This window comes from Panulirus ornatus, chromosome 13 (genome assembly GCF_036320965.1).
Source record: "Panulirus ornatus isolate Po-2019 chromosome 13, ASM3632096v1, whole genome shotgun sequence".
NCBI lineage: Eukaryota > Metazoa > Arthropoda > Malacostraca > Decapoda > Palinuridae > Panulirus > Panulirus ornatus.
Window position 1 is genome coordinate 7,149,869 of NC_092236.1, and position 24,281 is coordinate 7,174,149.

The 24,281-nt window shown below is 39.7% G+C and overlaps 1 protein-coding gene across 5 annotated transcripts in view; it reads right to left on the reverse strand.

Moving 5' to 3' along the window:
* Nucleotides 1-3,026: 3,026 nt before the first annotated feature.
* LOC139752712 (uncharacterized) overlaps nt 3,027-24,281 on the reverse strand; it is a 63,698-nt gene continuing 42,443 nt past the window's right edge. For 2 of the 5 annotated variants that reach the window (XM_071668535.1, XM_071668536.1), the window contains exons 10-17: nt 23,841-24,008; nt 16,800-16,928; nt 13,531-13,729; nt 11,139-11,859; nt 8,921-9,113; nt 7,433-7,517; nt 5,417-5,524; nt 3,027-3,373 (exon numbers count right to left, since the gene is read on the reverse strand). In XM_071668535.1, coding sequence (XP_071524636.1) covers nt 3,344-3,373; nt 5,417-5,524; nt 7,433-7,517; nt 8,921-9,113; nt 11,139-11,859; nt 13,531-13,729; nt 16,800-16,928; nt 23,841-24,008 — 1,633 coding nt within the window. In that variant the 3' untranslated portion in view covers nt 3,027-3,343. The remainder of the gene's footprint in view (nt 3,374-5,416; nt 5,525-7,432; nt 7,518-8,920; nt 9,114-11,138; nt 11,860-13,530; nt 13,730-16,799; nt 16,929-23,840; nt 24,009-24,281) is intronic. The other 3 variants (XM_071668539.1, XM_071668538.1, XM_071668537.1) reach the window with 3 other exon arrangements.

Consider the following 24,281-nt stretch of genomic DNA (forward strand, 5'->3'; position numbering starts at 1 on the left):
CACAAGTAAGGGGGTCACCCTAGGAAAGGCTGCAACATTGGAAGTAGAGTCTCGTCAAGGAACTTGTCAATCCTAAGTTCATCTTTTCACTGCTACCAGAAGTAGCATAGATCTGAACCTCCAAAAAAAGGGTCCAAGACCCTTTCTCAAATTGGGGTCCCAAAGCAATCATAAATAAACAAAATAAGAGAATGGCAAGAAAAGTCTAGTTTCTTCAAGACAGTGTCCTTATCCTGCATAAGGTGCAGGACCAACTTGCATGAAAGTTGGTTTTCAAATTCATCAATATCCTCCTTACTGATGAGATTTGACTCCCTTCAACTTTTATATCTTCCCTCAGCTTAAGGCTGAATGTCAAGGGAAGAAATTTCACACATGATTCTTTTATCTACCTATCTATATCTCTGATGCCTGTTCCCAATGGGAACTCCCTCAAGGAGGTGACTACACCAGACTCTCCATAACGAGCGAACTCCAGTTTCGTTTCTTAGCCTCTGTAGCCTCACCCTTAACAGGCTAAGGCTACTACCAGAGGTCAACTCAGGGCAATGTCCCTATTGACTACTACTACCAAATATGCTCCTGTCTAATGTTCCTACCTACTACTTCTACCTAATGCTCCTGCTTAAATGTTCCTACCAACTACTTCTGTCTATTGCTCCTACCATTTTGCTAAAAGGCTAGACTAGTAAATAGAGTTCATTACATGAAAAGGTAGAGTTACCTACCACTGAAGATGCTCCGGCTGCTAAACAGAGTTCAAAATTGGAATATAGGCAAGGGTGGACAAAGGGTGAGTGTTCAAACTACAGAAGTATAAGTCTGTTGACTGTACTCAGAAAGTTGTAAGGGAGAATGGTAATGAGGAGTGAATGCATGTGCAAAGCATCACACTGGGAAGGAACAATGTGGTTTCATGAGTGGTAAAGAATGTGTAGATCAGGAGTCTGCTTTAAAAAATGTGTATGAGAAATATTCAAGAAAAACTGAAGGATCTGTATGTGGTATTTATGGACCTGGAGAAAGCATACGATATGGTTGATAGAGATGTCTTCAGGAAGGTCTTACGAATGTATGGCGTGAAAGAAAAGGTATTAGAAGCTGCAAGAAGTTTTTATAGTGTAACACATGTATGTGAGTATGCACAGAATAGAGTAAGTGGCTCCAGGTGAAGGTGAGCTGTGGCACGGATGTGCGATGTCATTATTGCTGTTTAATTTGTTTATGGATGGGGTAGTGAGGGATTTAAAAGCAGATTTAAAAGAAAACTGCAGAAATCAGCATCTGAAATTGGAAGTGCGTGAAAGGAAGAAGCTGAGAGTAAATGTAAATAACAGCAAGGTTGTTAGCTCAGCACTGCAAAGGATAGGTTTAGTAAAGTGAGAGTTTGAATGGAAAAAATTGAAAAGTGGAGTGTTTTAGATACCTGAGAGAGGAAATGGCAGTGAATGGACCCATGGAGTTGGGTTAGGTTCTGGGAGCATTGAGGAATGTGTTGAAAGAGAGGCCGTTATCTGGAATGCCAAAAATGGGTATGTTTGAAGGTACAGTAGTCCCAACGGTGTTGTATGGATGCAAGGTAAGGGCTATAAATGAAAATATGTGGAGGGTTGATGTGTTGGAAACGAAATGCTTGAAGACAATATATGGTGAGAGGTAGTTTGATCGAGTAAGTAATAAAAAGGTAAGAGAAGGATTTGATAAGAAGTGTGTGGACTAGAGAGCAGAAGAGGTGTGCTGAAATGGTTTGGACATATGGAGAGCATGAGTGAGGAGAGGTTGACAAAGAGGATATGTGTCAGAAGTGTGTGGTAGCTGTTCAAATAGATTTGCAGTAATCATAAGTGTAGCTTACAATATTAAAAGACTGCTATGCTACACTTAATCAATTCTTTTCTTAACCATATCAACTGCCATTCATCTTCAAGAACACTTCATTGACTGTATTCCCATGACTTTACATTGTTTTGTCCTTTAGACATGTAAGCTAAAGAATGGCTGTGTTTTATGCTGTTGGACTTTGCGACCCTACACTCTAACCTTCTCCCTGTTCAAGTGCCTTGACTCCCACCGCAGCGTTGCTACAGATACTGAGTTGCCTTTAACTGCAAGTACCATTACATACACAGGCAATGATTTGCACTCCTTCCCTGCAACTCAACCTCATCATACCACTTCACGCTACTTTTTGTGAGAGAGAGAGAGAGAGAGATACTTGCAGTGGGCTGAACCAAGGTATATGAAAAGGTAAAGGTAACCATGGAGTAGTCTGTGAGGCTTGTTGTAGAAGGTAGTTTTTGGTTTCAGTACATTATACATGACAGCTTGAGAGTTGATGTATGCAAATGAGGCCACTGTTTGTTTGTTCTAGACACTACCTTGCTACCACGTATTATGTTTTTAGATTTATAAGAATCTTGCGAGGTCAGTGTATTTCAGGGTGTATGATTCTGAACATGTAAATGAGTTTGGTCCCAGCAAAAAATATAGTGCCCTGTGGCCAGTGTTCCTGATTAGATTTTACACAGTTCAGTAATACTGCATTTTTCAGGGTACAAGAATCTAAGAAGGGGTTAAGGGCTTATGATACCAATAGAACATTCAAGTAACATAATTAACTGCTCACACTTTCTCCTATCTCTAAATCTATCTGCAGTTTACAGACTATTCCTCTTTCAGAGCACTGGTGTGAAGAAAATCTTTCCCAGACATTTGCCATAGAATTAGGGATAATGATTTAACTATCAAACACTGAATAACATTTGGATGCAGGTGAAATATATATTTGAATATCATGTGAATTGCTTTTTTTTCTTAAACAAAATTCTCCTTTTTCTTTTCCTTTTTTCTTGCTTTCATACCATTCGCCATTTCCCCTTCTCTGTTCCTTCTTTTGGAAAATTAAAAAAAAATGAGAGGGGAGGATTTCCAGCCACCCGCTCCCTCCCCTTTTAGTCACCTTCTAAGACACGCAGGGAATACGTGGGAAGTATTCTTTCTCCCATGCGGATAAAAAAAGACTAAAATTGCAAATTAAAAGTAAAATGTTAAAAAATCCATAGCTGTGAGGAGGCAGAACTTATCATAAAACTACATTAATGAGAAATCTATTGCAAAATATGTACAAAATGGCCATGAAACACGATAGAATTTATCTGAATACATCATGGAAACTTCCATTGCTGTGTTGTATAAGTGAATGTAAAGCTGCAGGTCTTTTAGCTGATACAATCCTACTCTTAGCTGTATGGTTGACATACATACATGTTTCTAACTAAAGTGTTTCATGGAATGGCTAGTCATTTAATCAATACAGGTACTGAAGAGGCTGTTCTGGTCATCATCAGACACTCAGTTCACTCAGCAAGTTTGCCTGTAAGAAAAAAAAAAAAAAAAAATCTCAATTAAGAGAGAGTCAGTCAACAAACCACTTATTTTCTTCCCAGGAAGACCCTCATTTTAGTCTATACACATTTTTCTTCATATTCAATGATGTGTAAAGTTTATCAAATGCTCATCATTCTTATATCTTCCTAATACATTTTACCTTCACCAATAAAGGGAGCCTCAAATGAGATTTGTAACCCCAACAAAGGACAGATGTAGAGATGATACAGGTTTTGAGATTTACATTTTCAGGATATTCCTGAGAACAGGGAAGCAACAATACTACACACATATTTCCTACTTGTCACAGATTAAGAGGAGTGGAAGAATAGGGCTGGAAATCCTTCCCCTTTTATATCATCACTTTCCAAAAACAGGATCAAAAGAGAGACAAGCACCTTGAAGGCTCAGACTGGTGTCTCAATGTGCATGGATGTGAACAGGATGCAAAGAAAGAGTTGCTAAGCATGATGAAAGGAATGTGAATGTTTTGGCATTCTGTGAAATAAAGATGGAGAGGGAGATGGAAGTGTTTTTCTTTTTTTCTTTTCAAGTGTGACTAACAATGACAATGGAGCAGGTAGCACTTCTAATGTGGGATAAGCTGTTGCGTTACATTAAACTGTGAGGAAGAGAGTTAAATACAGAAATAGGTTAGAATAAGAAAATGTAAACTGGCAAACTGTTAGTGATAATGCACTTAGTGATGAGAAGGGTGAAAAAGAAAAAAAGGTATTTTTTCAGATGAGTTGAGCAAGTTCTTCAGAAGTTTTGATTTCAGGGATCAAATTCTGATGCTATGAGATCTACATGCAAGAGTGGGTAATGTGGCAATAGAAGGTATAAGAGAGGGGCATACATTTCCCAGTGTACATGGAAATAGGGATGAGCTTGTTGTGTGTTACAAAATGACTGATGACTAGGAAAACTTAGTCTAAAAAAGCTGCATACATAAGTATACATGGGCGAGTGGGATTAAGGATCAACAGACAATACTGGATCATGTGCTAATTGACAAACTAGCAAAGTAGAGGTTGCTGCATGAAAATATATTGAGATAAGTAACATGTGAAAAGTTGCTGTAGAAAGAAATGACATGTAAAAAAAGAGGAAAAAATGAATGAACTTGTTTGGAGAGACACCTGCTATCCATCTACTGTATCTCTAATACCTATTCCACTTGATACCTGCATGCAGGGATATCAAAAGGGACTTAGTGAAGCATGAGAGAGAGAGAGAGAGAGAGAGAGAGAGAGAGAGAGAGAGAGGAGAGAGAGAGAGAGAGAGAGAGAGAGAGAGAGAGAGAGAGAGAGAGAGAGAGAGAGAGAGAGAGAGAGAGAGAGAGAGAGAGAGAGAGAGAGAGAGAGAGAGAGAGAGAGAGAGAGAGAGAGAGAGAGAGAGAGAGAGAGAGAGAGAGAGAGAGAGAGAGAGAGAGAGAGAGAGAGAGAGAGAGAGAGAGAGAGAGAGAGAGAGAGAGAGAGAGAGAGAGAGAGAGAGAGAGAGAGAGAGAGAGAGAGAGAGAGAGAGAGAGAGAGAGAGAGAGAGAGAGAGAGAGAGAGAGAGAGAGAGAGAGAGAGAGAGAGAGAGAGAGAGAGAGAGAGAGAGAGAGAGAGAGAGAGAGAGAGAGAGAGAGAGAGAGAGAGAGAGAGAGAGAGAGAGAGAGAGAGAGAGAGAGAGAGAGAGAGAGAGAGAGAGAGAGAGAGAGAGAGAGAGAGAGAGAGAGAGAGAGAGAGAGAGAGAGAGAGAGAGAGAGAGAGAGAGAGAGAGAGAGAGAGAGAGAGAGAGAGAGAGAGAGAGAGAGAGAGAGAGAGAGAGAGAGAGAGAGAGAGAGAGAGAGAGAGAGAGAGAGAGAGAGAGAGAGAGAGAGAGAGAGAGAGAGAGAGAGAGAGAGAGAGAGAGAGAGAGAGAGAGAGAGAGAGAGAGAGAGAGAGAGAGAGAGAGAGAGAGAGAGAGAGAGAGAGAACAAAAAATGCTTTTATGATAGGTAGGCAGCCAACAACCAAAGAAGTATAATACCAATACTACCTGCCTGGGTTTTGGGAGGACTAGTGATGGCTACATAGTGAACTAGCACCACTGTGGTTGTTAAGTTGCACTCCTTTGACCCTAGTTGCTGTCTTTTCTTTCTACTGGCATCCTGTCCACAAACATAAACTCTCCTTGTCATATATAATACTTGAAAACACAACCACACAACTCATCCTTCATAACTCTAGATTCACCTGCAGTAAGTACTATGCATTAGCCTTGCCTTCTGGCAAAATGGTGGAAACAATAGATAGAAGTAGTTGGAAGGAACATTAGACAGGAGCATTATGTAGAAGTAGTATGGTTGGAACATTATGCAGGGACATTAGGGAGACACATTAGGTAGAAGTAGCTGGTATGAACATTAGATAGGAGACTGGAAACACTGCACTAAAGATGTCCTTTGCCGGTGGTCTGTTAAGGGTGAGGCATGAAGGCTAAGAAGCAGCATTGGAGTTCAAGAGCTTTGGAGACTTTTCCCAAGGTGACACTCTTGAAGGTGTTCTCAAAGGAAATGGGCATCAGATATATATATATATATATATATATATATATATATATATATAGGTCCTGGTAGACAGACAGTGAATCCTATTGCCATGAACATGATTTTGAAAGGAAAAAATCTGAGTGCTTTAGATATTTAGGAGTTGACATGGCAGTGGATGGACCTATATGAGATAAAGTGGACCATAGGGTGAGTGAGGGAGCAAAGGACCTAGATACATTGAAAAGCATGTAGATAGAAAGTCCGGTCTGTTTGGGAAAATATCGGTACAATTTGATGACACAATAGTCTTAACAATGCTGCAAGGATGTGAGTCATGGGTTGTAAATGCAAAAGAAAAGAAGAGGGCAAATGCTTTGGAAATGGTATCTCTGCACACAAGCCTCATTTCCAAGCTCATTCACTTTCACCACCCTCATCCCACCCATGCCATTTCCCCTTTGAATAAGGCCACTTCAAACTTTCACTCTTACCTACACTATGAAGTAATCATACATCCTACCAGCTGCCCCTCCCAGCACATTCACATACATCAGGTCACTCATCAGTACACCTCACCAACATATATTTATGTATGAAATTTTTTTTAACCAGGTATTCCCCGTCATCTTTCATATTTCATCACGCAGCTAGATAACCTGTCACGATTTTCATCTAACTGTCTAAACCATGCCCATCAATCATACCCTCATCTGCCACATCTCCACTCATGCATTCAAATCTCCCATTACATCAGAACTTGATTTTTGCAACAAAATTAGTAATGCACTCACTTAAGCTCCTCTAGAACATTCACCTGTTTTCCTCACTCTTCTCAGTACCAAGTGCATAAGCAGTAAAAATCACATACCTCTCATTTCCATTTTCATTCTCACCCACCTAACCTAGAACTCACCTCATTAAAGGCTTTAACACATTTCCTCAACTCATCCTTCAGCAGAAACGCTACTCATCTTTTACTGTTTCCTTCACACTAACCTACAACTATAACCCTTGGGCATTACCAAACCATTCTTTTCCCTTCCCCTTGAACTTAGCTTCACTCAGAACCAGAACATCCAGATTCCTCTCCCCAAATATACGACATATCTCTCCATTCCTCAGACCCTTGTTACACTCACACACATTCAGACTCTACTGCCGCAGCCTTCAAAGAGGATAAGCATACCTCATTTGGCTACTACTTCTGTTTCCACACTTAGAACTAAAAGATCAAGAGTTCTCCAACTACCATCCCTTTTGGTCGCATTGTATGACATATGAGATACAAGGGCAGTACTGTGCTCTTTCTCCCCTACAGTTTTCAGTACATCCAAAACAAATAATTCTTACACTTATTTGTCTTTATGCAGAGTACATACATAAATGCATTTCTTTTCATGAATAATCAAAGGGAGGAGAGGTATCTTTTTGAGAGAGCTACCCTCTAGACTACAACATATTCAACACTACTTCTAACTCTTATTCATCATTTTAACTGAAACATCTCATAAATATAAATTTACTTACTTTCATAAACCGTTTACAGTAGTTCTTTGAAAGGGCTGGTACTTTCTTAAGTTCCTCAACCGAACTGAATGTGCCACAGAGTTTCCTGCAATTAGATTATATCAGATAAGTATGCCAGATGAATGGCTGGGTACCTGGTAAGTTGAATGCGAGAGTAGTGACTGAGATGGTGGTGGCATACAAAGAACACTGGACTGAGAAGAAAGAATGTGGCTTTAGCAGTGAAAAGGGATAAACGGTGCTTATTTCGAAGAATCTACAAACAAGGATTTGTATGCAACATCAATGGATCTAGAGAAAGAGTATGATAAGGTTGATTAACATGCTCTATAGAAGGTGTTATGAATACATGGAGTGGGGGAAAAGCTGCTTAAATAAGTGAGGAATTTTTATCAAGACAGTAAGGCAATTGCGTGAATAGGAAGAGAGGAGGGAAAATTGTTCCAGGTGATGATGGGTATGTCATTTCTCCATGGCTGTTTGATTTCTTCAAGGAAAGGGTGGTAATGGAGGTGAATGCAAGGGTCTTGGAGAGAGGAGCAAGTCTGCAGTCTGTTGAGGGTGGGGAAAGCCTGAGAGGTGGTCTGTTGAGGGTGGGGATAGCATGAGAGGTAAGTAATTTCTTTTGCTGATAACAAGACTTTGATGACATACGAGTGAGAAACTGCAAAAGCTGATGTCCCATGTAAAGAACAGAAAGTGAAAGCAGGTTGAGAGTAAATGTGAATAAAGCAAGATTGTAAGGTTTACCGCTGGAAAGAGACAGGTTAGTTTGAGTGAGTATGAGTGGAAAGAATGTGCAGGAAGAGGGGTGTTTTAGATACCTGGGAATGAACATGGCAGCAAATGAAACCTTGGTAATTGAGGTGAGCAACGGTTCAGATGAGAGAGCTAAGGTCCTGGATGTATTGAGGACTACATGGAGATTACTGTCTGTGAGGGCAAAGATAGGCATGTTCAACAGTACACGAGTTCCAACCATGTTGAATGGATGCAAGGCATTGACCCTAGATAAACGTATACAGAAGAGGGTGGATATGTGGGAAATCAAATGTTTGAGGGCATTACATGGGGTTAGGAGAGTTGATTGAATAACACATGGACATACACCACTCATACCCACTTAAACACATATTTCTGAGATAAATGGGTGTACAAGCTGCTTCTTATATAATCATTGAGAAGACAACTCATTCAACTTCACCATAATTTCATCCCTCAGATTTAGACCCTAACTTAGCAGCTATTTTTCTGTATACAAAAGAATTTTTTTCTATTGATTTGTCTACTTTCAACACTCAACTCCCAGTTACATGAGATGGATTAAGTACATACAACCTTCAAAAAATCACTTGCACAGACCTTTAACCCATAAATCACAATGGAATGTAGATAGTTAAATCACATCTTGTCCTTTAGCATTCCTACTTCTTATTTCAAAATACAGCTCCAGTTTATTCACAATAACTTTTGAAGATTATCACTAACCTGAAGTTGCTGATGATCATTGCGGTCTTAGGTCCAACTGTCGGTAGTTGCTGGAGTTTCTTCAAATCACCAGAGTTTAAGATTTTAAGAATGTTATGGTGGTGCTGTTTCTGTGTATAAGGACTCACTTCTAACTTCATTTTGTTGATCTCCATAGAAGGGCTTGAGGGTACTACAAACATACCTGTCTTTCCTAAAAAAAAAAAAAAAAAAAAAAAAAAAAAAAAAAAAAAAAGGAAAAATATATATTGATTAGGAATGTGAAATATATCAGATGGAAACTAAAACTCATGCATCATAACCAAGGCCTGCTTTGATGAAAAGTTTTACAACAATGATTTGCTCTTTTCTATTTTCAATAAAAGGACTAGAAAATCAAATGTTTAAAGAAGCAATGAAACTTAAGATTATCATATAGCATACCATTGCATATGTGCATGGAGACATGAATGCACACCTCAGCTGCACCTGCACCTATAAAACTTTCTGGAGAGAAAAAAAAATCCTCCCCTAATCAAGTTAACCTGAAATTCTTGAGTATAAATTCATGCACACGAGCAGCATGTTAATGGGAAAAACATTATGGAAGGTAAGACCAACAAGAAAACAGTGGTAAAACCAATGGGCATATTTTGGAAAAAGCAATGTGGATTAAAAATCATCATAATGAGCTCTAAAGGAAAACAGTTAATCCCTACTGATTAAAAATGCTTTATGCATGCCTGAACACCCCTGAAGTAACCTACAATATGACAGAAACAACACTTTGTTGCCAAAAGTTAAAGATTATGAAGTGAAGCTGAATGAGGCAGGATGGTTTCCATGTCAGTATGAATGGGGATGACCTAAAGAAAGCAAATGGAACAATGAGAGCTAAAGCAAGGTTGTAGGGTGGGAGAGGGGAGCTAAAGGTCTAAAATGCAAGAAAGGTAAATTTCTGTAAAAGTAAAGATGGGCCTATGTGAAGGTAAAGTACTCTCAACAGTGTTCCATTCTATTCTGTATATCTCTTATGCTCATTTCCTCCAAGAACTCCAATCAAAATGGTGGCCATTGGAAAAGCTCTCCACTTCTCCCTGTAATTACATGCCTCCCTTGTGTACATCATTCATCACATTTCCCCTCCATTTCTGTCCTTCTAGAACTCTTCCACTTAATTTCTTGTAAACTCCCCGTCTTGCATTCTTTCCACATGACCAAACCACCTGATATATATATATATATATATACATATTCCTATGAGTCCACGGGGAAAATGAAACTCGGGAATATCTTGATCACGCACAAGAGAAGAGAGAGAGAGAGAGAGAGAGAGAGAGAGAGAGAGAGAGAGAGAGAGAGAGAGAGAGAGAGAGAGAGAGAGAGAGAGAGAGAGAGAGACAGAGAGAGAGAGAGAGAGAGAGAGAGAGAGAGAGAGAGAGAGAGAGAGAGAGAGAGAGAGAGAGAGAGAGAGAGAGAGAGAGAGAGAGAGAAACAGAGAGAGAAACAGAGAGAGAGAAACAGAGAGAGAGAAGAGAGAGAGAGAGAGAGAGAGAGAGAGAGAGAGAGAGAGAGAGAGAGAGAGAGAGAGAGAGAGAGATTGGGGAGGGGGAATGTGTTGGAAATGAAATGCCTAAGGACACTGTGTAGTGTGAGGCATGTTGATGGCATAAGGAAAGAGAATGAAAGAGGTACTAAGCACAGTATGACTGAGAAAGTTCATCAGTGTAAGAGGTACTAAGCACAGCATGACTGAGAGAGTTCATCAGTAAGCACTGAAATGGTCTGAACACATGGAGGGGATGAACAAAGAAAGGGTAACTGGGAGGTCTCAGATGTAGATGGAAGAAAGGGGAGGGGTAAGCCAAGAAGGAGATGGAAGAGTGGAGTGAAGGAGGCTTTGGGATATCAGGGTCTGAGTTTTCATGTGGGTGAGAAATGTATGGGATAGAATGAACTGGATATGGATGGCGATGTGGTGTTATGGGCTTTGAACTAACTACATCCTACGAAAGTCAAGGTAAACCATGAAATATTCAGGAGTGCTTGGACATTGATGGTATGCTCAAGTTTGTACATCATACATGGTACCTAGAAAATGGATGTATGCAAGTGAGGCTGTTCTTTGTTTGCTCCTGATGCTACCTTAGAAGTGATTGGGTATAAAAAGAATTGGTGATCAGAAAGGAACATAAGACAATAAACATAAGCAATCATTTTGATAGTTTCTAATTTTTACCTTGAGCTCTCATTGCTGACAACCTTGATGACCTTCGCCTCTTTTCTTGATATGGTTTCAAAGTTTTGCTTGTCTGCAATGGCGATGAAAGACATACATTCATTGGTGATCTACATGTTTGAGAATCGGTACCTTCCAGATATTTCAGGCTCTTTTTCTCCAATGACATTCTTCTAGTGATCACTGTACTTTGTGGAGAAGGTATTGATAACTGAATAAAGTCCTTTTCTGAATGTAACTGTGCTTCAAATCTAGGAGATCTCAGAACTGGTGACCCCTCATTTCTGAGCAATGCAGTTGTGTCATGGATGAAGAAGAGAGAATTTTCACTTGTATCAACAGCTGTACTTGATTCTTCATGAGTCATCAAAGATACTGGGCACACACTCGAGCTAATTTCTGATGAAAGCTCAGTAAACAATGATTTGGGGATAACTGATCTTGCTGACAATCTTGTAGATTGCCTTACTTGGTTAACTGCTGTGCTTGTCAAGGGAAGATTATAAACATGACCTGCATCCATCAAGGTTGATGATGAGTGTTGGTTTTGTGGCACCATCTTATCAGCAATCAGGCATGATTTCTTTTCCATCCTTAAGCAGCTTGTTCCACTTCTTTTCTGAGTATTTGTCAGATCTCCTAGAGGATTTCGAAATGTATTATTTTCTGATAGTGTTTTGCTAGGTAAGTCTGATGGAAAGGTGCTTCGTTGTGTGCTACCCTGTAGACAAGACAATTAGAAATAAATATATCTTAGTTTTTTCAATTAACTTTGAACATGCAATTTCCTGAGGCAGAGTTATCTATGTATGTATAATCCTTTAAATAATTAACAAAAATGTACAACATTCAAGCATTCTTTATAATCAAGACATTTTATCTCATTCTATTAAACTTCCTTAAAAACTATTCCCTAAGACATAACCATGACTATCTATGTATAACATTATCTAAGCAATCTAACTTTTTAATTTTCCCAATCTGACTTCAAAAGATAACCCATTTTTCACAAAGATCATCTTGGGGAAAAAAAAAAAAAAAAAAAAAAAAAAAAAAAAAGGGTAGAATTATGAGAAAGTAGAAATTAATCAAGCCTCTACAGGGGTTTATAGCCCTGACTCATAAGAAAGGTTATACTGGAAGAGGGAAAGATGAAAGGAGAAGATTCCACTGCTTGGCTTTTTGAAGAAAGGAGGTATCATAATGGTTAATCTTAAACTGGCTGGTCTCCACACAGAAAATGCGCCTAAGATCCAAGCCTTGATGGTGGGGTCACATGCAAAAAATTCATGAGAGCAGTGGCCAGCACAGCTTTAGAAATAAAGAAGCATTCCACTGTGTTTAAAGTGGTTGTGATGGTCAAGAACATTGTTGAGTCTTTAACTGTTTGTTCCAGATCATTAAGGAGAGAAAAATAAAGGGCCTCAGCTCCAACAGGATCTTCCAGAGTGGAGCCTAATAATTTCTTGTGAAGTACAATGAAATTCCCTACATAAAGGATTTCAGAACTTGGATGTAAAGACAACAATGCTTCAAGGCAGGAAGTCAAATAGTCAAAAGAGCTGTGCACAGATGGAAGAATTAGATGGGATACATCAGAAACAATCAAGCAAAATTATAGAGGGAGAAATTGTGAGACAGACAGCTTCAAATTTGGGAAACTCAAGATGCATGAGGGTAGCAATGGGAATTTTAGTATTAAATAGGCACAAACACTACCTTTGGTGATGAAACAATGGCAGAGATTAGGGGAGAAGCAGCCTTGGACATTTGGGTTTCAAAGAGATGATGATCAAGGGAAGAAGTAAAGAAACAATGTGCAACAGAGGGTAGGTTAGATTGGAGACCATGGATGATGCAGAAATAAACTTGAGAAAGAGCAAGGTCATGGAGCTGAGTATGAATGGGGTTGGTAACAATCTCTTGATTTTAGTCATTGGAGCCCTAGGAACCATCCCGCCACCCCTCCTTTTTATCTGTTAGCTGAAAAAGTCACAGATGAGCCTATGACTGACATCTATTTAATGTGTGGGATCAGAGAACAGTATTGTCAACTAAGCAAGCTATGTGGTGAGAACTATGCACAAGCCTCATCTAAAAGCTTGGAAGCCTCCATTTCTTGGTATGCCCAGTAATACTGTGACAGATAAGTAATTCCAGCATGGATGTCAGAAACTTGAAGGAGGAAACTATAAAAATTGTTTCTTTACCATAAACCCCTGAAACTTTTAGCTTTCTCATTTCTTTCCAATTTCTCAAAAACCTTTTTCCTTCTTCCCTTCTTATACCTTCCCAGAACTTCCTCCATTCACGGTCAGACTCTGATGTGGACAAACATCTAAGTGTGGTGCCTCTGTAATGATGATGATACAAAAAGTTACTTTACACTTACACTGTGTCCACCATAAACAAAATTTCTTAAGGCACTTGAAACAACATCCTGAAGCATACTCTTCATATCCTCTTTGCTAACATCTATAGAAGTCCCCAGGATTTCATCTGAGGAATCACTAGCAGTATTTGATTGGATATTCTCATTTGTTGTCGGAGTAGATCTGGATCTGCTTTGTCTTTTCATCTTTCTACTCAAACTGTAAAAGGAATGAATAAGATATAAAATATAAGGAGTAAGCATATCCATAAACTTCAAAGAGAATAAGAAAATGTTCTGGATGGAGATGAACAGTAAGAGGAGAGCAAGAGAACAAATAGGAGCAACTTGAGAAGAGCAGATGGGAGAAATGGTAACGGACAAAGAAGCAGAAAAATGATAATGAAATGCTGAGTGAGTACTTTGAAAGACTGTTAAAAAAAAAAAAAAAAAAAAATGATGGGGGGACAGATGTGGTGTGTCTGGGACAAGGTGGCATGCTGAATGAAAGAGTCCTGCCATATGGTATAAAAATGAAGAGGTAGTGAGAGCTATTCTTAAAATGAAGAGTGGTAACATGGCATGAAAGGATAGGACTGCAGATAAGATTCTCAAGAAAGGGGCAGTGGTTACTCAAGGTAAGTGATATTTGATTGGCCAATGGTGAGGTGCACAAGAGCTAGCAGAATGCACGTACAGAACTTCTTAATAATGGCAAGAAGGACACAAGTGAATGCTTGAAATACAGAGGTATAAGTCAGATGGGTATACCAGAAAAGATGTAGGGGATGGCAGTGACTGAGATGGTTGTGAGATGTACAGATCATCCAACTGGAGAGAAGCAGTGTGGCTTAAGGAGAGGTGGAAGGTATGTGAACCAGGCAATTGCACTGAAGAATTGGGCAAGAAACACTTGAAAAAAGAAAGTGAACTGTATGTACCATTTGCAGACCTGGAGAAAATGAAAGTGTATGATATAGTTGATAGAATGGCCTTTTGGAAGGTGCTAGGAAAATGTGAGGTAAATGAGAAGTTATCAAAAGCAGTGAGCTTTTAATGAAAGAGCAAGGCATGTGTGTAAGTCAGAAGGAAGGAGATAGGTGGCTCTAAGTGAAGATGGGTATGTGTCAAGGATGTGTGACGTCACCATGTCGAATTTGTTTATGGAAGGGGTGGTGAAGATGGTAAATTCAAATGTCTTAAAGTGAATGGTGAGCTTGTGCCATGCTGGAGATTGGGGAGGCATGGAGGGTGAGTCAGTGGCTGTCTGAAGATGACAAGGCTCATGTGGTAGACTCGAGAGAAATTCCAGAAACTGGTGACAGAGTGTGGTAGATTTTATGAAAGAAGTTGAGAGAGAATGTGAACAAAAGTTAAGGTAATGAGGTGGAGCATGAGGATAAGACAAGATGGTTTGAATGTAAGTCTAAATTGAGAAAACTGGAGAAAATAGAGCCTTAGATACATGGGAGTGGATGTGGCAATGGATGGAACCATGGTGAGTGGAGTCACAGAATGAAAGAGGAGGCTAATATCCTTAGTGTATTAAAAAAAGTGTAGATGGAATGATCAGTGTCTTTTAGGGTAAAAATGGGATGCCTGAAGGAATATATGTCTGAGCAGTGTTGTGAAGATTCGCTCTTCATTTAAGAATGACAAGGGAAATATAGTAGGCTGTTGGTAAATTGCTCTCAGTTAAGGCTTAACTTAAACCTGTGGTGAACATTAATGCAGCCAGTCATAATTCTTTTCCCACTAGTTCTCTGCTTCCCTCATAAGTAGTTAGTAACAGGAACAAATGGAAAATGGCCTTATATACTTACATCTACTCTCTCGATGTTATTTATAATGCACTGAAATCAGAGCCCCCTATACACAGCTATGCCATACAGACCTTACTATGGTCTCCTCAGACTACTTACATGCCCTGGTTCATACCAGTAACAGCATATTGCCCCCTATATACCACACTGCTTCAATTTGTTCTAACCCTTGCACAACTCAGCCTCTGGCAGGTTCAGGCCCCATACATCATACTCTTTCTCTTCATCCTTCCATCTCTATTTTGGTCTTCCTCTCCTTTCTGCTCCTCTACTTCTGACACATATATCCTTTTAGTCAGTCTCCCTTCACTCATCCTCTCTATATGCCCAAACCAATTCAGCACAAACCATTCAGCTCTCTCAATCATACTCAGCTTTACAGCCACACCTACCTCTTACACTATCATTCCTTGCACAATTAGCACTCCTTAAAGTGCACAGTGTCTAGAAGCTTTGCATTTCCAACACATCCACTCTTTTCAGTTCTTTCTTACCCTGGGCTCATGACTTACACCAATCATTGTTAAGATTACTAAACCCTCAAAAATATCCATGCTCCAGTGATTTCTCTTTCCACAACCTAATTGCAGCCATGACACACCCTCAACCGATGCTGTATGTTGAAGCAAAACATAGACTTATCTATCTATAATGGCTCTTAATTTTTCACTTTACATACTAAGCTGATCTCTCAAGTGACCACTGTCTCCATTAACATCACCTCCATATCCAAAATGCTTACACTATACTCATTCCCCATTCATTTCTCTAGCATTTTCGTCTGAGGTAACCCTAGTTCTAATCATTACATTCTAGCACTGAATCTATTAATCTATTCCTTGTACCTTCCACTGTACTGCTATACAACTTCTTGATGCCATACTTCTTATGGACTGCACCATTCTAAAAACTGTTTATCCATGCACCTTTTACACCACAACCTCACATCGTCATTGCATCTATGCTCCTGTTGCCAACTATACCATAGAGTTATCCATTCATACTGCTCTTATTTTTTGCCTATTCTTATCTATGTGCACTTGATTTCATCCATACCCCAGCATTAGACCAAGTACTCCATGCAAGGTTCAAGCACACTATATCCTTAAATTTTCCCTGTTCACTAGATTTTTCAGTGACCCTCTAAGTTTTCTTCTCTTAATGATTCTTCCTTCAACTCCCACTTTCCCAAAACAATAGATACATTATGTCAAATATATTTATCCTAGAACTAAAAATATCAGCATACATTATGTCAATTACAGTTATCCTAGAACTAAAAACAATCAGCCAAGGCTTAGACTAAAAAGAATTTAATATCATGAGAGAGTAATATATGTTAACATGGATAAGGACTGTACGCATTTAATCCATACAAAGAAATGGGAAGAGTGATAAATAATTGTTAGAATTCTGTAGAAATAGGTTAACTGATTCCTGGAATAAACTCAGCATTTACACACTAACCATGAATGTTTTCCTAGTTCCAAATGTGTGAGCTTTGAGATAATTTTATCTGTCATCCGATCTTCTATGCACTCCAACTGAGTCATCATTGACTGCTCGAAACGGCTTGTGAAACGATCTATGAAGGGACTGTGGAAACAATCTAATTAGGAAAGGTAACTGATCAAAATCTTACAGTATAACAAACTGACTATCACATCAGAATATCTCTATATCAGTAATTAAATTCATTAGTGAGATGCATATAACAAAGATCACTAGGCTCCGCCTCTTGTGGTAACACTGCAAATGAAAACGGCACCTTTGACGAGGACATATCATCAACATACAATTTCAATGAAGAATTTCTTACTCTAAAGGAGTCCATCCTTTTCCTCCCACTGATTGGTGCAGCATTCATAATGCAGGAGCCCTCAAGAAGGAGGTTGTTTGATTTGTTTATGGATAGTTCGGTGAGGGAGGTAAATGTTAGTCTTGGATGGGTGAGTATGCAGTGTGTAGGGGATAAGAGGGCCTGGGAAGTGAGTCAACTGTTTGCTGATGATACACTGGTGGTAAATTCAAGTGTGAAACTGCAGAAGTTGGTAAGTGAGTCATGAAGGGTGTGTGAAAGGAAGACTCTGAGAATAAATGTGAATAAAAGGAAAGTTATCAGGTTCAGCAGGATTGAGGGACAAGTTAATTGGGGTGTCAGCTGAATGAAGAAAAATTGGAGGAAATGAAATATTATAGATACCTGGGAGTACACGTGGCAGCAAATGGAACCATGGAAGTGGAAGTGAGTCATACGGAGGAGAAGGGGGTGAAAAGTTTGGGAGCGCTGAAGAATGTAGGGAAAGAATGTTATTTGGGAGGGCAAAAATGAGTATGTTTGAAGGAACAGCAGTCCCAATAATATCATATGGAAGTGAGGTATGGGCTACACAGTACTGTGCAGAGGATGAATTTATTGGAATTGAAATGTCTCAGGACAATAAGTGGAGTGAGTTGGTTTGGTACTGTAAGTAATGAAAGGGTATGAGAGATGTGTGGTAATAAAGAGTATGGATGATAGAACAGAAGAGGGTGTGCTGAAATGGTTTGGACATATGGAGAGAATGAGAGACAAAAGGTTGACAAAATGAATATATGTGTCATAAGCTGAGGGAACAAGAATGGGAAGACCAAACGGGAGATGGAAAGATGGAGTGAAAAGGGTTTAGAGCGATTAGGGCCTGAACATGTTGGAGGATAAAAGGCATGCATGGGATAGAGTGAACTGGTGCAATGTAGTATACAGGGGTCGAGGTGCTGTCAATGGACAGAACCAGGGCTTGCAAAACATCTCATTGACATAGGGGGCAGTGATCTTTTTTATTTTTCCTTCATACAGTTGTGCTGTTTCCTGTGGGGCAGGGTGGCATTGGGAGTATGAATATGTACATGTGTATATGTATGTAAGTATATACACCTGATCCCCTACTTATGACCATCCATACATACAACCATGAAAAAAATAAAAATTGAAAAATAAAAATGAAACAGATGAAGAAAGACCCATCCACTCACATACATATATGCACATACACGTACATATCCATATATATGTACATATATTTATTTATTTATTTTGCTTTGTCGTTGTCTCCCGCGTTTGCGAGGTAGCGCAAGGAAACAGACGAAAGAAATGGCCCAACCCACCCCCATACACAATGTATATACATACACGTCCACACATGCAAATATACATACCTATACATCTCAATGTACACATATATATACACACACAGACACATACATATATGCCCATGCACACAATTCACACTGTCTGCCTTTATTCATTCCCATCGCCACCTCACCACACATGGAATATCATCCCCCTCCCCCCTCATGTGTGCGAGGTAGCACTAGGAAAAGACAACAAAGGCCCCTCTCGTTCACACTCAGTCTCTAGCTGTCATGCAATAATGCCCGAAACCACAGCTCCCTTTCCACATCCAGGCCCCACACAACTTTCCATGGTTTACCTCAGACACTTCACATGCCCTGATTTAATCCACTGACAGCACGTCAACCCCGGTATACCACATCGATCCAATTCACTCTATTCCTTGCCCGCCTTTCACCCTCCTGCATGTTCAGGCCCCGATCACACAAAATCTTTTTCACTCCATACATACATCTATACACATGACAGTCCCTCATAAAAGTTTGTGGGGTCTCCATGCATGTGGGTGAATTCCATCTCCACCCCTTTCTGGCCAACAAGTCTCTGGGCAGTAGACAACCAAACACAAGCATACACAGTGAAACTGTAGGAATTGTGTGTTCACTTACGATATGATTGACTGTAATAGATGTCTTTGCAAATACTGTTTCATGTTGCATAGTCTTCACATGTGCATTTGTATGAATGGCAGCATATGAGGTTAAATTCTCATGGACACCACAAAGGAAGAGGGAAGGAGGAAGGAGGTAAAGAGGTGGTTATAAACCAGGAGATTAGAGGGAGGGGGTCAAGTGTTTAGTTCCTGCTCTGCTATGGTAGTTGAAAGCCGTTTGTTGATATAGTAATGAAATGTTATATATGATAAACGTACAAAATCTTCACAATGCATTTATTTGATGTCAACTGATTACTCTCTATAAATGCCAAACATCATATCACAGTATACTGTCCTCAATGAGAAAACTGTCTACTCCCAGTTTCCCACCCTGATCCCCACCTTTAGGTGACTGACGTCCCCTCTCGACACCACAGCAACCATTGCATGTCCACCAGGTAAGTGGCAATGACAACAGTTATGGCTAACGAGACGTCATGCATTATTATACAGTATATCCAGTCAGTGATACTCTGCCAATGTATAGGTGCAGTATCATTTATAAATATTACAGCTTGGTTAACTACACAACAAAATATATAAACCGCAGCAGGTTCCCCCTACCTCTTCTCTCTCTCTTTCTCATTAGCACCACCATATATCAGTTCAGCGAATAAATAATAATAAACTGTAAATCTGGGGCTACTTAATATTATCAGGAGTCACATCTATAAATCATAACCAGAGCACTGACTTTTCCTGTCATCATTTATGTCTTTATACTACAATCATCCTAAACCAAAAGTGCTCATTACATTATTTAACCCTACAGGTTGTGAAGCACTTAGTAATCAGAGAAGCAGCAGCTCAGTATGTTTTACTGGTTCCATGAGAAATGTGGTGTCAACCAGCAATGTAACCCACCAGCATACTATGACACATAAATCATAAAATACGCAATGTGCGACCATATACAGATACGCCCTGACTTACGACCTATGCGATTTACAACCATCTGCACATTCATTTATATTCATTTGCTTTGTCGCTGTCTCCCGCGTTAGCGAGGTAGCGCAAGGAAACAGACAAAAGAATGGCCCAATCCACTCACATACACATGTATATACATACACGTCCACACACGCAAATATACATACCTATACATCTCAACGTATACATATATATACACACACACACACAGACATATACATATATACACATGTACATAATTCATACTGTCTGCCTTTATTCATTCCCATCGCCACCTCGCCACACATGAAATAACAACTCCCTCCCCCCTCATGTGTGCGAGGTAGCTCTAGGAAAAGACAACAAAGGCCACATTCGTTCACACTCAGTCTCTAGCTGTCATGTAATAATGCACCAAAACCACAGCTCCCTTTCCACATCTAGGCCCCACAGAACTTTCCATGGTTTACCCCAGACATGCCCTGGTTCAATCCATTGACAGCACGTCAACCCCGGTATACCACATCGTTCCAATTCACTCTATTCCTTGCACGCCTTTCACCCTCCTGCATGTTCAGGCCCCGATCTCTCAAAATCTTTTTCATTCCATCTTTCCACCTCCAATTTGGTCTCCCACTTCTCCTCATTCCCTCCACCTCTGACACATATATCCTCTTCGTCAATCTTTCCCCACTCATTCTTTCCATGTGACCAAACCATTTCAAAACACCCTCTTCTGCTCTCTCAACCACACTCTGTTTATTACCACACATCTCTCTTACCCTATTATTACTTACTCGATCCAACCACCTCACACCATATATTGTCCTCAAAATCTCATTTCCAGCACATCCACCCTCCTGCACACAACTCTATCCATAGCCCACACGTCGCAGCCATATAACATTGTTGGAACCACTATTCCTTCAAACATACCCATTTTTGCTTTCTGAGATAATGTTCTTGACTTCCACACATTCTTCAACGCTCCCAGAAATTTTCGCCCCCTCCCCACCCTATGATTCACTTTCACTTCCATGGTTCCATCCGCTGCCAAATCCACTCCCAGATATTTAAAACACTTCACTTCCTCCAGTTTTTCTCCATTCAAACTTACCTCCCAATTGACTTGACCCTCAACCCTACTGTACCTAATAACCTTGCTCTTATTCACATTTACTCTCAACTTTCTTCTTTCACACACTTTACCAAACTCAGTCACCAGCTTCTGCAGTTTCTCACATGAATCAGCCACCAGCGCACATATGCACATATGACCAGAAATACACATTAAAAAAATATATGTAAACATAAAAATTATGCTTGGTCACGTGTCAGATGATTCTGGCATTATGTACATCACAGCATCTCTCTCAGTTCTCGCTGTCAGTCACCATTCAGTAAACATGTTTTATTCAAGTGAATCTAATGAATTTTTGTGCTGGATTGAACCATTTTGTATTGAACCCCAAAGAAGATGACGAGCAAGAGAAAAACCCATCAAATGTTGATAGATCCGCCAAGAAGCCGAGGAAGATGCTCAATTTGGAATTGAAAATGAAGGTACTCCCCTGATACGAAGGAGGAAAAAAGTTAATATGAATGCACATGATCTGCAGTTGTCCCATTTGATGGTATCCACAATCTTAAAGGACAAAGAAAAAATACGTGAAGCAATGAAAAGTTCAGCAAGTACGAAGTCTACGGTAATAATAAAGCAACAACAAGGGCCCATCCACAAAATGGAAAAGTTGGTGATGCTGCGGATGGAAGATCAAATTCAAAAACATATACCACTAAGCTTACTAACAATTCAGGTGAATGCTAGAAGTCTTTTTGAGACTTTGAAGGAGCAAGCAGGAGAGGACTACATCAAGAACTTCACAGCAAGTCATGGTAAGTTCAACAGATTCAAAAGATGATATAGCTTGCACAATGTTTGAGGCACAGGTGAAGCAGCAAGTGCTGACTAAGGAGTTGCCAAAAAATTCATTGAAAATTTGGATCAATCAATCCGTGAACTAAATAAAAGTCAAGAAAAACTACAGAATTACATCATAAAGTTGGTCAATAAAAAAACAAGATAGTCATAGTAGAAACTGAATAGGATAAAAGAATGCTGTACAAGTATACGAATTCTACATGGCATGCTAACATACATCCAACTTATGGCTATTTCGAGATATGACCGGTTGGTTAGAATGGATCTCGGTCATTTGTCAGGGAGCATCTGTAGATGCTTTCTTTGTAGAATGTGTAACCATTTCCATGGATGACATGCACTACATTGTGATACTGTGTTTAGCAAACATGTAAACAAAGTACTGAATAGACACAACAGTAAAACAAAGCTTATTATATATTTATTTTGTTGTAAATAATAATAAATACAACACAACAGTGAACACCCACCCACACTCACACACAGAGCCTAGTGGCCCACCCATCCACACAATATTCGACATGAGTAACCATATGAGTATATGAGAGTTTAACCCCACCAGCATAACCACATCACATCACACACACACAGCCTTCCCTATTGTTAGCCCACATGTCCACACCACAACATTAACAACAAGCACATTTATGGACCTGAATAAATTTCTAGTACTGATACTGTAGCCCATAATTATGTAATAACCTGTATTTTCAATCACTGGTGGCACATAATATCATCAAAAATATACGACAACAGATGTAGTTCAGTCGCTTCCTGTGATTATTACACGAATAGTTTCTAACCTGCTTTGTGTTTTTGCTTCAGTAGACTGCTGCCTTAGACTTGGGACTGTTCTATTACGACTCTAGCCAAGTCAGACTGCCTCACAGCTCAATGCTTTTAGTATTGGTCTACTTAGAATGCTTCACTACCTATTAATCAGATTTGGTTTTCACTGGATATATGGAGGAATATATGATGATGTGCTAAACAATGTTAATGGTAGATACCGTGTGCATTTAGCTCTTAATGTTTTACAAATTTATTCATGTGGATACAAAGCAAATTATCGAAACAATTTGAATGCATCTTGACCTGCACTACTGTCGTCACAACTCACTTGCTTAATGAAAACTTAGACACTAAAGGGGCTCTAACCTTCATATCTTACCATAAAACATTAAATATATGACTGATTATGATTACTAATAATACATGATTGACAAACATAACCCTTTCTTTATTACATTAACATCACAGTTCTGCTATGTGTATGGGTGTGTGCATTTTCATGTTGTATGCAGACTCTCCATCCAGTAAGTGGTGGGGACTACACAGGCCCATGCACACACACACACCACCATGAACTTTAATGAGTGACTGTACTTATTCATACTTGCTCACCTTCCATATCCACCCCTCCCTCCCAAACAGGAAACAGCACTGCCACCCCCTGCATCAGGAAGTTAGTGCTAGGAAACAAAGAAAGGCCACATCCACCCACATTCGCACACGAGCTGTCATGTGTAATGCAATGAAACTACATCTCCCTATCCACATCCAAGCCCCATAGACCTTTCCATGGTTCACCCCGAATGTTTCACATGCCCTGGTTCAGTCCACTGATGGCATGTTGACACCAGTATACCACACCGTTCCAATTCACTCTATTCCATCCATGCCTTTCACCTTCCTGCATGATTAGGCCCATCACTCAAAATCTTTTACTCCATCCTTCCACCTCCAATAAAAATTTGGTCTCCTAAAGCCTAACACAAGTCTTTCACATGCCTGAGATATCAATATCTCTCTGATCAGGGAACATACCTGAATGTAGATGGGTGAGTTTCAGTACTTTCAATGGCTGATATAGTTGAAAGTCTTGATGGTGAGTCATCTTCAAAAATGGGTTGACTGAGGGTAGAGAACATGGGTGCAGCCAGAGGCATATTAAACCCAGTTTTTGAAACAGGGTTACAAAGAACCTCACTCATTCTGTAATCAGGGGAAAAATTTGGAAACCTGTAAATCTACTACAAACCAAGTGCAACATATAATGTGCCCTAATAACAAATGCTTGTTTCTTTATAGATTCACCAAAGGATTCTTTAATCAGATCTTTGCTATGCTCACTCTGTGTTCTGTGATGTCGATCTCTCTATCTAACTATATCTCCAATGCCTGTCCCCTTTGGGAACTCCCTCAAGGGGGTGGTTATGGCAAAAGAGCCTCCATTACTGTTAAACTCCAGTGCTACTTCTTAGCCTT